The sequence below is a fragment of the Pithys albifrons genome, chromosome 6, assembly GCF_047495875.1.
Source record: "Pithys albifrons albifrons isolate INPA30051 chromosome 6, PitAlb_v1, whole genome shotgun sequence".
Taxonomy (NCBI): Eukaryota; Metazoa; Chordata; class Aves; order Passeriformes; family Thamnophilidae; genus Pithys; species Pithys albifrons.
In genome coordinates, this window is record NC_092463.1 from 1,570,123 (window position 1) to 1,584,307 (window position 14,185).

The 14,185-nt window shown below is 55.2% G+C and overlaps 1 protein-coding gene across 1 annotated transcript in view; it reads right to left on the bottom strand.

The window, feature by feature from the left end:
* The window catches only part of MDGA2 (MAM domain containing glycosylphosphatidylinositol anchor 2), a 76,338-nt gene extending 62,391 nt beyond the window's left edge, over positions 1 to 13,947 (bottom strand). The window contains exons 1-2 of the mRNA XM_071557926.1: positions 13,926 to 13,947; positions 12,359 to 12,628 (exon numbers count right to left, since the gene is read on the bottom strand). Coding sequence (XP_071414027.1) covers positions 12,359 to 12,628; positions 13,926 to 13,947 — 292 coding nt within the window. The remainder of the gene's footprint in view (positions 1 to 12,358; positions 12,629 to 13,925) is intronic.
* Between the last annotated feature and the right edge of the window lie 238 nt (positions 13,948 to 14,185).

A 14,185-nucleotide genomic window follows, 5' to 3' on the forward strand; every position in this document is an offset into this window, starting at 1 on the left:
AGCTGAAGGCACAAACAGAGATTTGGATTTCAAACCCCCACACCCTCAAGGCCTCTGGGGCTGTTTCCACACAACAGATCTGGGATTCACCAAAGGGGCTCAGTTTTCTTTTAGCCTTCAGTGAAATCAGAGATTTATTGTGCCAAAAATATCAGGAGGAAAAATGTCAGAGCTTAAAGGCAGAAGGTAAATATTTAAAGGAACAAAGCAAAGGCAATTCCTTCATTCCCACTGAGGGCAATGTGGGTAAGAGAAACAGAAGTGTGGCCACCAGGGGGTATATCTGATTTACCCTAAGAACAGAGAACATCTGTATTTCCAGCCCTTGCCTTTCCCACCCAAACCTCCTGAAGGACCAACATCTGCCCCTGACCTGCCCCAGCCACTGACACTCCACATCCTGCTCTGAGTTTAATATTAAAGACACACCTCTGATGGAACCACAGCCATTTTCACCCCAACCCGTGGGGCTTTGCTTCAGAAACACCTCACAGTGGAGTGGGAAGAGAGAGAAGGAAAAATCCTTTCCTGGGTTTCCTTCCCCATTGGCACCTTGTGCTGCTGACCCAGGACAGCCACGGGGTCACTGTCTCTGTGTCTTTACTGGGGAGAGCAGCAGGAGAGAGAAAAACCCATCCATGGTGGAGGTTGGGATCACTCCCAGCTCCTCAGATCCCATTTCCTGAGGCTGGGGAAGGCAAGGCAGGAGATGTGAGACCTTCAGGCACAGAGAGGACCTGGGTTGTCTTTGTGTGTCCCCAGCTTCAGGCAGAGAGAGGACATGGATGTGTCTTTGCCTGTCCCCAGGTTTGCTCTGCCCTGCCTTCAGTTCAGCATCTCCAACTCCAATCCCAGAGCTCCATCCAGGGCTGGATGTTGGGATCACTCCCAGCTCTTCAGATCCCATTTCCTGAGGCTGGGGAAGGCAAGGCAGGAGCTGTGAGACCCTCAAGCAAAGGGAGGACATGGGTTGTCTTCTCAGGTTTGCTCTGCTTTGTCTTTAGTTCAGCATCACCAACTGCAATCCCAGAGCTCCATCCAGGGCTGGTTGTTGAGATCATGCAGGAGGGATGAGTTGGTGTCCAGCTCCTCAGATCCCATTTCCTGAGGCAAGGCAGGGGCTGTGAGACCCTCAGGCACATGGGTGTGTCTTTGTGTGTCCCCAGGTTTGCTCTGCTCTGTCTTTAGTTCAGCATCTCCAGCTCCAATCCCAGAGCTCCATCCAGGGCTGGATGTTGGGATCATCCAGAAGGGAGGAGTCAGTGCCCAGCTCCTCAGATCCCATTTCCTGAGGCAAGGCAGGAGCTGTGAGACCCTCAGGCACAGAAAGGACCTGGGTTGTCTTTTCAGGTTTGCTCTGCTCTATCTTTAGTTCAGCATCGCCAGCTCCAATCCCAGAGCTCCATCCAGGGCTGGATGTTGGGATCACTCCCAGCTCTTCAGATCCCATTTCCTGAGGCTGGGGAAGGCAAGGCAGGAGCTGTGAGACCCTCAGGCAAAGGGAGGACATGGGTTGTCTTCTCAGGTTTGCTCTGCTCTATCCTTAGTTCAGCCTCACCAGCTCCAATCCCACAGCTCCATCCAGGGCTGGATGTTGGGATCACTCCCAGCTCCTCAGATCCCATTTCCTGAGGCTGGGGAAGGCAAGGCAGGAGATGTGAGACCTTCAGGCAGAGGACATGGATGTGTCTTTGCCTGTCCCCAGGTTTGCTCTGCCCTGCCTTCAGTTCAGCATCTCCAACTCCAATCCCAGAGCTCCATCCAGGGCTGGATGTTGGGATCACTCCCAGCTCTTCAGATCCCATTTCCTGAGGCAGGAGAAGGCAAGGCAGGAGATGTGAGACCCTCAAGCAAAGGGAGGACATGGGTTGTCTTCTCAGGTTTGCTCTGCTTTGTCTTTAGTTCAGCATCACCAACTGCAATCCCAGAGTTCCATCCAGGGCTGGTTGTTGAGATAATGCAGGAGGGATGAGTTGGTGTCCAGCTCCTCAGATCCCATTTCCTGAGGCAAGGCAGGGGCTGTGAGACCCTCAGGCACATGGGTGTGTCTTTGTGTGTCCCCAGGTTTGCTCTGCTCTGTCTTTAGTTCAGCATCTCCAGCTCCAATCCCAGAGCTCCATCCAGGGCTGGATGTTGGGATCATCCAGAAGGGAGGAGTCAGTGCCCAGCTCCTCAGATCCCATTTCCTGAGGCAAGGCAGGAGCTGTGAGACCCTCAGGCACAGAAAGGACCTGGGTTGTCTTTTCAGGTTTGCTCTGCTCTATCCTTAGTTCAGCATCGCCAGCTCCAATCCCAGAGCTCCATCCAGGGCTGGATGTTGGGATCACTCCCAGCTCCTCAGATCCCATTTCCTGAGGCTGGGGAAGGCAAGGCAGGAGCTGTGAGACCTTCAGGCACAGAGAGGACATGGGTTGTCTTTGTGTGTCCCCAGCTTCAGGCAGAGAGAGGACATGGGTTGTCTTTGTGTGTCCCCAGGTTTGCTCTGCTCTATCCTTAGTTCAGCATCTCCAGCTCCAATCCCGGAGCTCCTTTCAGGGCTGGATGTTTGGATCACTCCCAGCTCCTCAGATCCCATTTCCTGAGGCAGGGGAAGGCAAGGCAGGAGATGTGAGACCTTCAGGCACAGAGAGGACCTGGGTTGTCCTCTCAGGTTTGCTCTGCTCTGTCTTTAATTCAGCATCACCAACTCCAAAGGACTCCGAGGCTCCCAAGAAAGGGAGATCTGTCATCACACTGGCAGCAAACAATTAAAAGCTACATAATTACCCACTGATTGGCTTGATCTCACTCTTGGCCAGAAGCACCGACAGCACCAGACAAGGCAAAGTAAATAATTAAAGATGATCTCATTAATTAATGAAGGATGCTGTGGGGAAAACCTTCCACGAGGCAGAGACAAACAGAACACACATTCCAAAGGGCCTTCACTCCGTGGTGGGATCAGAGGGGGGTTGGTGACATTCACTCCACCAACATCAGGCCATTGGGGGCTATTTTTTAGCACCAGTGGGGTTTTTTATATTAATAATTTAAATATCATACAAAGTCCTGCCCAGGCAGCTCCATCAACTGGTGGAACTTCAGCAAGGAAAGCCACAGGGATTTGTGTCCAGCCCTGATTAAACAGCTACAAGAATTTAATGCTCATGAAGCCAAATAATGTCTTCATTACCTAAAAAAAACCCTCTTTGGACACAAGTTTTGGGGGAAATTCAGCCTGAGGTGGCCCCAGAACAGCAAATTTCAGTGCCAGGGGCACAGAGTGGCTGGAGAGCAGCCAGGCAGAGGGACCTGGGGGGACTGAGGGACAGGAAGCTCAACAGGAGCCACCAGTGTGCCCAGGTGGCCAAGAAGGCCAATGGGATCCTGGCCTGGATCCAAACTAGCGTGGCCAGCAGGCCCAGGGCAGTGACCCTTCCCCTGGACTCTGCCTTGGGGAGGCCACACCTTGAGTGTTGTGTTCAGTTCTGGGCCCCTCAGTTGAGGAAAGAGATTGAGGGGCTGGAGCGGGGCCAGAGAAGAGCAACGAGGCTGGAGAAGGGACTGGAGGTGGCACTGAGTGTCCTCTGAAACACCTCCAGGGACAGAGAATCCACCATGTCTTGATCCAACCCCACTGGGATCACCAGCCCAGGGCACAGAGTGCCAGAGTGATCCCAGTGGGGTTGGATCAAGGGTTGGACTTGATGATCTCAGAGGTCTCTTCCAACCCAAGTGAGAAGAGCAACGAGGCTGGAGAAGGGACTGGAGCACAAGTGCTGTGGGGAGAGGCTGAGGGAGCTGGGGGTGTTCAGCCTGGAGAAGAGGAGGCTCAGAGGTGACCTCAGCACTGTCTGGAACTGCCTGAAGGGAAGTTGTGGCCAGGTGGGGGTTGGTCTCTTCTCCCAGGCACTCAGCAATAGGACAAGGGGGCACGATGGGCTCAAGCTCTGCCAGGGGAAATTGAAGTTGGAGAGCAGGTGGAAATTCTTTGCAGAGAGAGTGCTCAGGGATTGGAATGGGCTGCCCAGAGAGGGGGTGGATTCCCCATCCCTGGAGGTTTTTCAGCTGAGCTTGGCCGTGGCACTGAGTGCCATGATCTGGTAAAGGGACTGGAGTTGGACCAAGGGTTGGACTTGATGATCTCGGAGGTCTTTTCCAACCCAATCCATTCTATGATTCTATGAAACTTGCCAAAGTTTTTTGGCTGAAGAGAAATGTTATGCCAAGACCTGTCAGGTGCCCTCAGTTCTGGGTCATCTTAACCCTAAACAGCTCTGCAGGTGCACAGAGGATGAAGGGCTTGTTAAGGTTGGAAAGGTCTTTAGATCACAAAGCCCAACCATCAGCCCAACACCACTAAACCACACCCTCAGGTGCCACTTCCACTTGTTTTTTGGACACTCCCAGGGATGGGGACTCCACCCCTGCCCTGGGCAGCTGTGCCAGTGCTTGACAACCCTTTCCATGGAGAATATTCCCCAACTGTCCAACCTAAACCTCCCTGGGTGCACCCTGAGGCCGTTTGCTCATCCTGCCACGTGTTAATAATGTAAAACCAGCCCTGCAGTGGCACCAGCCCTTCTGACACCCACACAGGGCTCCCTTCCCCAACTTCTGCCCCCTGGGAACCCAGAAAACACAGAGTTCAAACTTCCCTGCCTCGAGCAAGATCAAGGCACAGTGAAAAAGGTGTTCCCACAACCAGGATGTGACTCAGGGAGGGCTCAGATCCGTCCTGGAGGAACCTCTGGGGAGGAAGAACCACCTTGTGCTCCTTCTCCAGCCCCCAAACCTTCCCCTCACCCACAGGGAGGTTCTCTCAGCACTCTCAGCCATTCAGGGCATTCTCTGCCCTTATTTTGATGTCTTTGCTCCCAGCCTTGGCAGGGTTGGAAGGAGCCACTGCCTGATGTGCTTTTTGCAGCTCCTTGGATATGATCTGTGCCATCAAGCCCTGAATAAAACAGAGAGGCAGTGAAGCTGTGAGGAGCATGAACTCAGCTTTGCTTTCCCACAGATACAATTTGCCCTGTCAGTTCTTATTTATTTTGAAGCCAGTGGCAGGTTCCACCTGCCCCAGATTGGCTCGGCCAAGATAAATCAACCCCTTTGCCACGTGTCATTTATTCACCTTCTCCAATCTGCCTGAAAATAAGAATGCAGTCCAAGCTCAGATGTTGGAGGCTCAGGAGGTCAGGAGAAATCTTTCAATCCAGGCTGCTTTTAATACTGCCCTGCAAACCTTTCCCTCAGCAAAGCACCGTTTCCCTTCGACGTGACCTGTGAAAACCCACAAGAAACTCAGCTAAAAATGGGTTTCAACAGCCCATTATTCCACCCCAAATGAAAGCTCTCTACTCTCCCCAGACTCCTGCCTTGGAGTTATTTATTTGGCTTTTTATTATTCCTGCCTTGGAGTTATTTAGTTGGGTTTTTTCCTCCGTGCGTGTGTCGAAGACTTGACCGATTATTCCTTCGCTCTGTTTGCACTCCCAGTGAAATCCGGGGCTGCTTTTCAACCAGTTCCTCATTTTTCTTCCACGTTTTCAGTCCCCTCAGCGCTTCAGCTTCATCTGCTGTGATGAGACCTGGGACCAGAATAGAGCTGCTGCTCTCAGAGCAGTTCCACCCCACGTGGCAAAGGATGTATTTCCCAAATCCACTGAGCTTGACCTCAAAAGCCTGAGAAAAGCACCAGAGTCGAAGTGTTGCTTCGAGAATCCTCCACTCAACCTTCCAGCAGAAATTGGCAGGATGGTGGGAACTCAAAATGCAGGATGAGAACCTCATGAATCACAGAATCACAGAATCATAGAATGGATTGGGTTGGATAAGACCTCCAAGATCATCAAGTCCAACCCTTGGGCCAACTCCAGTCCCTTTACCAGATCATGGCACTCAGTGCCACGGCCAAGCTCAGCTGAAAAACCTCCAGGGATGGGGAATCCACCCCCTCTCTGGGCAGCCCATTCCAATCCCTGAGCACTCTCTCTGCAAACAATTTCCACCTGCTCTCCAACTTCAATTTCCCCTGGCAGAGCTTGAGCCCATCGTGCCCCCTTGTCCTATTGCTGAGTGCCTGGGAGAAGAGACCAACCCCCACCTGGCCACAACTTCCCTTCAGGCAGTTCCAGACAGTGCTGAGGTCACCTCTGAGCCTCCTCTTCTCCAGGCTGAACACCCCCAGCTCCCTCAGCCTCTCCCCACAGCACTTGTGCTCCAGTCCCTTCTCCAGCCTCGTTGCTCTTCTCACTTGGGTTGGAAGAGACCTCTGAGATCATCAAGTCCAACCCTTGATCCAACCCCACTGGGATCACTCTGGCACTCTGTGCCCTGGGCTGGTGATCACAGTGGGGTTGGATCAAGACATGGTGGATTCTCTGTCCCTGGAGGTGTTTCAGAGGACACTCAGTGCCACCTCCAGTCCCTTCTCCAGCCTCGTTGCTCTTCTCTGGCCCCGCTCCAGCCCCTCAATCTCTTGCCTCAACTGAGGGGCCCAGAACTGAACACAACACTCAAGGTGTGGCCTCCCCAAGGCAGAGTCCAGGGGAAGGGTCACTGCCCTGGGCCTGCTGGCCACGCTAGTTTGGATCCAGGCCAGGATCCCATTGGCCTTCTTGGCCACCTGGGCACACTGGTGGCTCCTGTTCAGCTTCCTCAGCACCCATTTTCAGCCCTGTGACAAACCCCAGCCAGCCACTCAGACTGCCCCAGTCTTGCCCAAATAGTGGCCTCTTAATGAGTGTCCCCAGTCCTGGGTGCAAAGTGTGAGGAACAGGAGTTGAACTCTGCTCTTTGGAGGGGAAAGACTTGCTTTGGTTTTGTTCAGATGGAAGTCCAAAGGGCTGGAGAAGTTGGTGGCTGTGAGGACACCTCCAGGCAGGCTCTGGGTGATGTCAGCCAAAGGCTTGAGCACACTGGGAAGGGGCAGAGCCACGTTCTCACCACATCTGTGCCCTGTGCCACCAGCCCCAGGAAACTCCTGCCAAGGAGGTGCCATTCAGAAAAGTCCAGGATGATCTGGGTTGGAAGGGACCTAAATCATCAAGTGGACACCTCCCACCAGCCCAGGTTGCTCCAAGCCCTGTCCAGCCTGGCCTGGGACACTTGCAGGGATTCAGGTAAGTCCAAAATAGGGGAAAAAAGTCTCCTTTTTTTTTTCTGTTAAACCAAATTTTACTGAAAAAACATCAGACCTGGGGAACTACAACTCCAGGAGAGATGGGCATGTGGGCATGGAGGGTGTGCCCTGCCAGGGTTCCTGAGAGGTGCCTGCAGCTCTTCCATCGAGCCCATCCCACTTCTGCTGGGAGCAGAGAAGCTGAAAATCAGGTCCATTTTCCCACCCAAAGGAAGAGTTCAGGGAACTGCCCCAAAAGAAGAACCCTGTTTAGATCTCATTGTAACTGGAGTCAAGAATCAGATCCCAACAGTGATGGGACATCTCCTCTTTGATGAAGTTTCTCCTCTAAATGTCTTGTTTGATGGTTTCCTTTCCCACCATTCCTTTACAAGCAGCTCTCAGGGGGATTTGGAGCCCAAACAGGACTATTGCTCTGACACACAATCCCAGATGGGTTTGGGTTGGAAAGGACCTTCAAGGTCATCTCATTCCAATCGCCTGCCATGGGACATCTTCCACTAGACCAGGTTGCTCCAAACTCTGCCCAACCTGGCCTGGGAGACCTTAGGGCTCCTTAGGGAGGCTGAGGCTGCTCATTCTGAGCTCCAAAGAGACCCCACACTGAGCAGGTTGGACACCTCACAGCAGGTTCAGAGGAACTGGGGCTTCCTGACCCACCACAGGTCAGGAAGGGGTGAGGAGAAGCACTTGTGAGGAGATGCTTCACTTGATAGAGACGCTTTTTATCCTCCAGTGATTCTGCAGGTGCCTGGACAACCAGCCTAGAGGGGTGGGGAACCTACACCTGGTGTCATTCCAGGAACCAGAGGATCTCAACTTGGGCACAGGGGCCTGCAGGACCAGACAGCTGAGTCTTCCAGTCCTGACAATTAGGAGGAAGAATCAAGACTTGGCTCTGCAGAGCCCCAGTTTCCCACTCAGATCTGAGGCAGCGAAGATAAAAGCCAGCGAGTTTGTCTCCATCCAGAGCATGAATTATACAACATGGCAATCATGGTGGGGGCTGCTCATCCTCCCCCAGCCTCTGATCTCCTCTCTTCACTTCACAAAGCCCTTTGCTTCTTGAGAAGGGGAACAAACTCCACCACCCCTCTGTTCTCCGGGAGCTTGAAGTGGTTGGAGCCTGTGATCTGCCCGCGCCGCTCTCCGAGAAGAGAGGACGAGGCTCAAGCCTGCCTGAGAACTTCAAACACCACAGTTCTGCTGCCTGGTGGCTCTGCCAGGGATGGTTGTGTGTGCACAGCAAAGTCTTCATCCTGGAACCAGTGAAACCTCCTGCTTGGTTACCGACCACGGTCCAAAGCGGATTCCTCAAGCCACGAGTCTGCTCGGAAGGATCTTTCTCTTTGGCAATTCATTAGTTAAAGAAGGAGTAGAGTTACCCAATATAAAGAAGGTCTAAAGCTTTCAGGGTGTCCAAAGTGGGCAATGAGGATGGAGAAGGGCCTGGAGGGGCTGTGTGAGGACACTGAGGGCACTTGGTGTGTTCAGCTGGAGAAGAGGAGACTGAGGGGAGATCTCATTGTAGGTACAACTTCCTGGGGAGGAGCAGAGGAGGGGCAGGCACTGAGCTCTGCCCTGTGGGGACCAGGGACAGCACCCAGGGAAGGACTGGAGCTGTTCCAGGGCAGGGACAGCACCCAGGGAATGGCTGGAGCTGTGCCAGGGCAGGGACAGGGCACAGGAAATGGCTGGAGCTGTGCCAGGGCAGGGACAGCACCCAGGGAATGGCTGGAGCTGTGCCAGGGCAGGGACAGCACCCAGGGAAGGGCTGGAGCTGTGCCAGGGCAGGGACAGCACCCAGGGAATGGCTGGAGCTGTGCCAGGGCAGAGACAGGGCACATGGAAGGGCAGAAGCTGTGCCAGGGCAGGGACAGCACCCAGGGAATGGCTGGAGCTGTGCCAGGGCAGGGACAGCACCCAGGGAAGGGCTGGAGCTGTGCCAGGGCAGGGACAGCACCCAGGGAATGGCTGGAGCGGTGCCAGGGCAGGGATAGCACCCAGGGAATTCCTGGAGCTGTGCCAGGGCAGGGACAGCACCCAGGGAATGGCTGGAGCTGTGCCAGGGCAGGGACAGGCCACAGGGAATGGCTGGAGCTGTGCCAGGGCAGGGACAGGGCACAGGGAATGGCTGGAGCTGGGACAGGGCAGGGACAGCACCCAGGGAAGGGCTGGAGCTGTGCCAGGGCAGGGACAGGGCACAGGGAATGTCTGGAGCTGTGCCAGGGCAGGGACAGGGTACAGGGAATGTCTGGAGATGTGCCAGGGCAGGGACAGGGCACAGGGAATGTCTGGAGCTGTGCCAGGGCAGGGACAGCACCCAAGGAATGGCTGGAACTGTGCCAGGGCAGGGACAGCACCCAGGGAATGGCTGGAGCTGTGACAGGGCAGGGACAGCACCCAGGGAATGGCTGGAGCTGTGCCAGGGCAGGGACAGGTGGGATCTCAGCAAAAGCTCCTTCCCCCAGAAGGGTGGTGGGCACTGCCCAGGCTCCCCAGGGCAGTGGGCACAGCCCCGAGGCTGCCAGAGCTCCAGGAGGGTTTGGATGATGCTCTGGGACACTCCTGGTGATGGCCCTGAGCAGGGCTGAGGGTTGGACTCAATGACCCAGCCCAGGTGAGCAGCACAGTGAGGGCACTGCCCATACTAAACACGCACAGCTCCTGGAGCTCTGACCCAGCCCAGGTGGGCAGCACAGTGAGGGCACTGCCCCCCACCCTGTCCTGGAGCCCCAGAGTGGCCAGTGGATCAAAGGCCCCACCTGGAGGGGGGGGGCCACAGTAGGTACAAGGAACACACAAGGTCTCCATCTGCCCTTGGCCTGCTCTCCTGAAGGTGTCACCACGTGACCTCTTCATGTAACTCTATTTCTCTCTCTGTTCCTCCTTCTCTCAGTCCCTCTTCCTTTCCTCTTTTCTCCTTCCTGTGGGCAACCTGAGCACCTCCTTTCCGTGTTTCACTCCAGCAGTACCGAGTCCCTGAAGCTGGACGGGGTTTGTGTTTGATGGGTGCAAACCTCCTTTGGCCTTGGAGGAACCACGTGGGGCTCAGCACAGGGGCCACCAAACCCCCCTGTGTTTGTGCCCCAGGGGGTGGGTTACACTGCTGGGCTTGGGGACTAAACCCAATTTCTCTTTGTGCCATTGCATTGATTGGAATATTGGTATTAAATTGGAACTCTGATTTATAATCTCTTTGTGTTGGGTTTGTTTCTCCTTCAGGTTTCCCTTTAAACCAGCACAGTTATTGATATCTCACATGTTAATTAGTAGAGGAGTTATAAATTGTCCCATCCCTGGTCACGTGGGTGTAGGACCTTCTGGTGTGCCCTTGGAACCTTCTAATGAAGGTGACCTGTGTATCTTTCTCCATTAAAACTGGTTTGGAGTGTCTGTTTTCACAGGAATGGGCAAAAAACCCACTCAACACCACTCAAAGCCATCCAAAGCCTCTCAATGCCACCCAACGCCACCCAACGCCACCCAACGCCACCCAATGCCACCCAACGCCTCCCAACGCCACCCAACACCACTCTATGCAACTCAACGCCACCCAATGCCACCCAACGCCTCCCAACGCCACCCAACACCACTCTATGCAACTCAACGCCACCCAATGCCACTCAACGCCACCCAATGCCACCCAATTCCACCCAAAGCTACCCAATGCCACCCAACGCCACCCAACGCCACCCAACGCCACCCAATGCCACCCAACACCTCCCAACATCACCCAACACCACTCAATGCAACTCAACGCCACCCCAATGCCCCTCAACGCCACCCAATGACACCCAATGCCACCCAACGCCTCCCAACGCCACCCAACACCACTCTATGCAACTCAACGCCAACCGATGTTACCCAACGCCACCCAACGCCGCTCAATGCCACCCAACGCCTCCCAACACCACTCAATGCAACTCAATGCCAACCGATGTTACCCAACACCACCCAACGCCACTCAATGCCACCCAATGCCTCCCAACACCACTCAATGCAACTCAACGCCAACCAATGTTACCCAACGCCACCCAATGCCACTCAACGCCACCCAATGACACCCAATGCTACCCAATGCCACCCAATGCCACTCAAAGCTACACAATGCCATCCAATGCCACTCAAAGCTACACAATGCCACCCAATGACACCCAATGCTACCCAATGCCCCCCAACAACACCCAATGCCACCCAATCCCACCCAACACCACCCAAAGCTACCCAATGCCACCCAATGCTACCCAACACCACCCAAGGCCACCCAATGATACCCAAGGCCACCCAATGCCACCCAACACCACCCAATGCTACCTAATGCCACCCAACGCCACCCAATGCCACCCAACACCACCCAATGCTACCTAATGCCACCCAACGCCACCCAATGCCACCCAACACCACCCAATGCTACCCAATGCCACCAAATGCCACCCAACGCCACCCAATGCCACCCAACACCACCCAATGCCTCCCAACACCACCCAATGCCTCCCAACACCACCCAACACGACCCAATGCCACCCAACGCTACCCAATGCCACCCAACGTAACCCAACGCCACCCAACGTAACTCAATGCCACCCAACACCACCCAGCACCACTCAATGCCACCCAATGCCACCCAACACCTCCCAATACCACCCAACGCAACCCGACGTAACCCAATGCCACCCAACACCAACCAACACCACTCAATGCCACCAAATGCCACCCAACACCACTCAATGCAACTTAACGCCACCCAACGCCACTCAATCCAACTCAACGCCACCCAATGCCACGCAACACCACCCAATGCCACCCAATGCCACCCAACCCCTCCCAACGCCACCCAACACCACTCAATGCAACTCAACGCCACCCAACACCGAACAACACCACTCAATGCCACCCAATGCCACCCAACCCCTCCCAACGCCACCCAACACCACTCAATGCAACTCAACGCCACCCAACGCCACTCAATCCAACTCAATGCCACGCAACACTACCCAATGCCACCCAACACCTCCCAACGCCACCCAACACCACTCAATGCAACTCAACGCCACCCAACACCGAACAACACAACTCAATGTCACCCAATGCCACCCAACACCTCCCAACGCCACCCAACACCACTCAATGCAACTCAACGCCACCCAACGCCACTCAATCCAACTCAACGCCACGCAACACCACCCAATGCCACCCAATGCCACCCAACCCCTCTGTACCCACCACACCCACCTGTGACGAGGAAGCTGCAGCGCCCGGCGCCCGCCTCGTTGATGATGTTGCAGTTGTAGAGGCCGTAGGTGTCGCGTGCCAGGCTGCCCACGGTGTAGTCGGTGGAGTCGTGCCCGTCGAAGTGCCCCGTGCGCAGCAGCCGCCCGCCCAGGCGCCACTCGTAGGTGAGCACGCGCGTGGGGTACGCCCGCAGCACGCGGCAGCTCATGGTGACGCCGCGGCCCTGGCCCTGCCGGATCTCCAGGAAGGTGGGCTCCACCGCCGGGGGGTCTGCGGGACACAGCGCGGGCACAGCGGTGAGGGTGGGCACAAACAGGGCATCAACAGGTCATATCACAGAATCACAGAATCAGAATCACAGACGTTGAGTTGGAAGGACCCACAAGGATCATCGAGTCCAACTCTCAAGTCAATGGCCCACACAGGGGATTGAACCCATGACCTTGGCATTGTTACAGCCAAGGTTTAACCAACTGAGCTGATCTCAGGGTCAATAAATCATTCATAAATGTGTGGAATAAAGTGGTGAGAGACAGAGTTAGCAGGGAGCTGCCCAAGGGCTCCAGGAGCTGTGGGTGTTCAGTGTGGGCAGTGCCCTCACTGTCCTGCCCATCCTATCTGGGTCAGAGCTCCAGGAGCTGTGGGTGTTCAATGTGGGCAGTGCCCTCCCTGTGCTGCCCACCTGAGCTACATCAGAGCTCCAGGAGCTGTGGATGCTCCAGTGTGGGCAGTGCCCTCACTGTGCTGGGTCAGAGCTCCAGGAGCTGTGGATGTTCAATGTGGGCAGTGCCCTCACTGTCCTGCCCACCTGAGCTGGGTCAGAGCTCCAGGAGCTGTGGGTGTTCAGTGTGGGCATTGCCCTCACTGTCCTGTCCACCTGTGCTGGGTCAGAGCTCCAGGGGCTGTGGATGTTCAATGTGGGCAGTGCCCTCACTCTGCTGCCCATCCTATCTGGGTCAGAGCTCCAGGAGCTGTGGGTGTTCAATGTGGGCAGTGCCCTCACTGTGCTGGGTCAGAGTTCCAGGAGCTGTGGGTGTTCAATGTGGGCAGTGCCCTCACTGTCCTGCCCACCTGAGCTGGGTCAGAGCTCCAGGAGCTGTGGGTGTTCAGTGTGGGCAGTGCCCTCACTGTGCTGCCCACCTGAGCTACATCAGAGCTCCAGGAGCTGTGGGTATTCACTGTTGGCAGTGCCCCCCCTGAGCTGGGTCAGAGCTCCAGGAGCTGTGGGTGTTCAATGTGGGCATTGCCCTCACTGTCCTGCCCATCTGAGCTGGGTCAGAGCTCCAGGAGCTGCGGGTGTTCAATGTGGGCAGTGCCCTCCCTGTGCTGGGGCAGAGCTCCAGGAGCTGTGGATGTTCAGTGTGGGCAGTGCCCTCACTGCCCTGCCCATCTGAGCTGGGTCAAGTCCAGGTCCTGCCCTGCCCAGGGGGAGCTCAGTGACAGAGAACTCACAACCCCTGCAGATACTGCTGACACAAACAAATGGATACTATGGACCAGCTGGTGGACACACACAGAGCTTATCAACATCTTATCATCTTATCAACATCTTATCCTGCTTACCAACATCTTATCTCCCCAGAGTCCATGCCATGCTCCTTTCAGGAGCTCTCCTTTATCATTCTCTCTCCAAGAACATCCTGTTCTGAGGTTACTCCTGAGTCATCTCCATTGTTTGGAGTCTCCATGACAAATATCAATCACCTTCAGACCTGGTGTTTGTTTCCCTGCACACAGAAGCTGTACCCCTGTCCCCTCAACAGATGTGGATCAGGAACCACCATGCTCAGGTCCTGCTGAGCCCCCAGTGACACCACGTCATGGGCT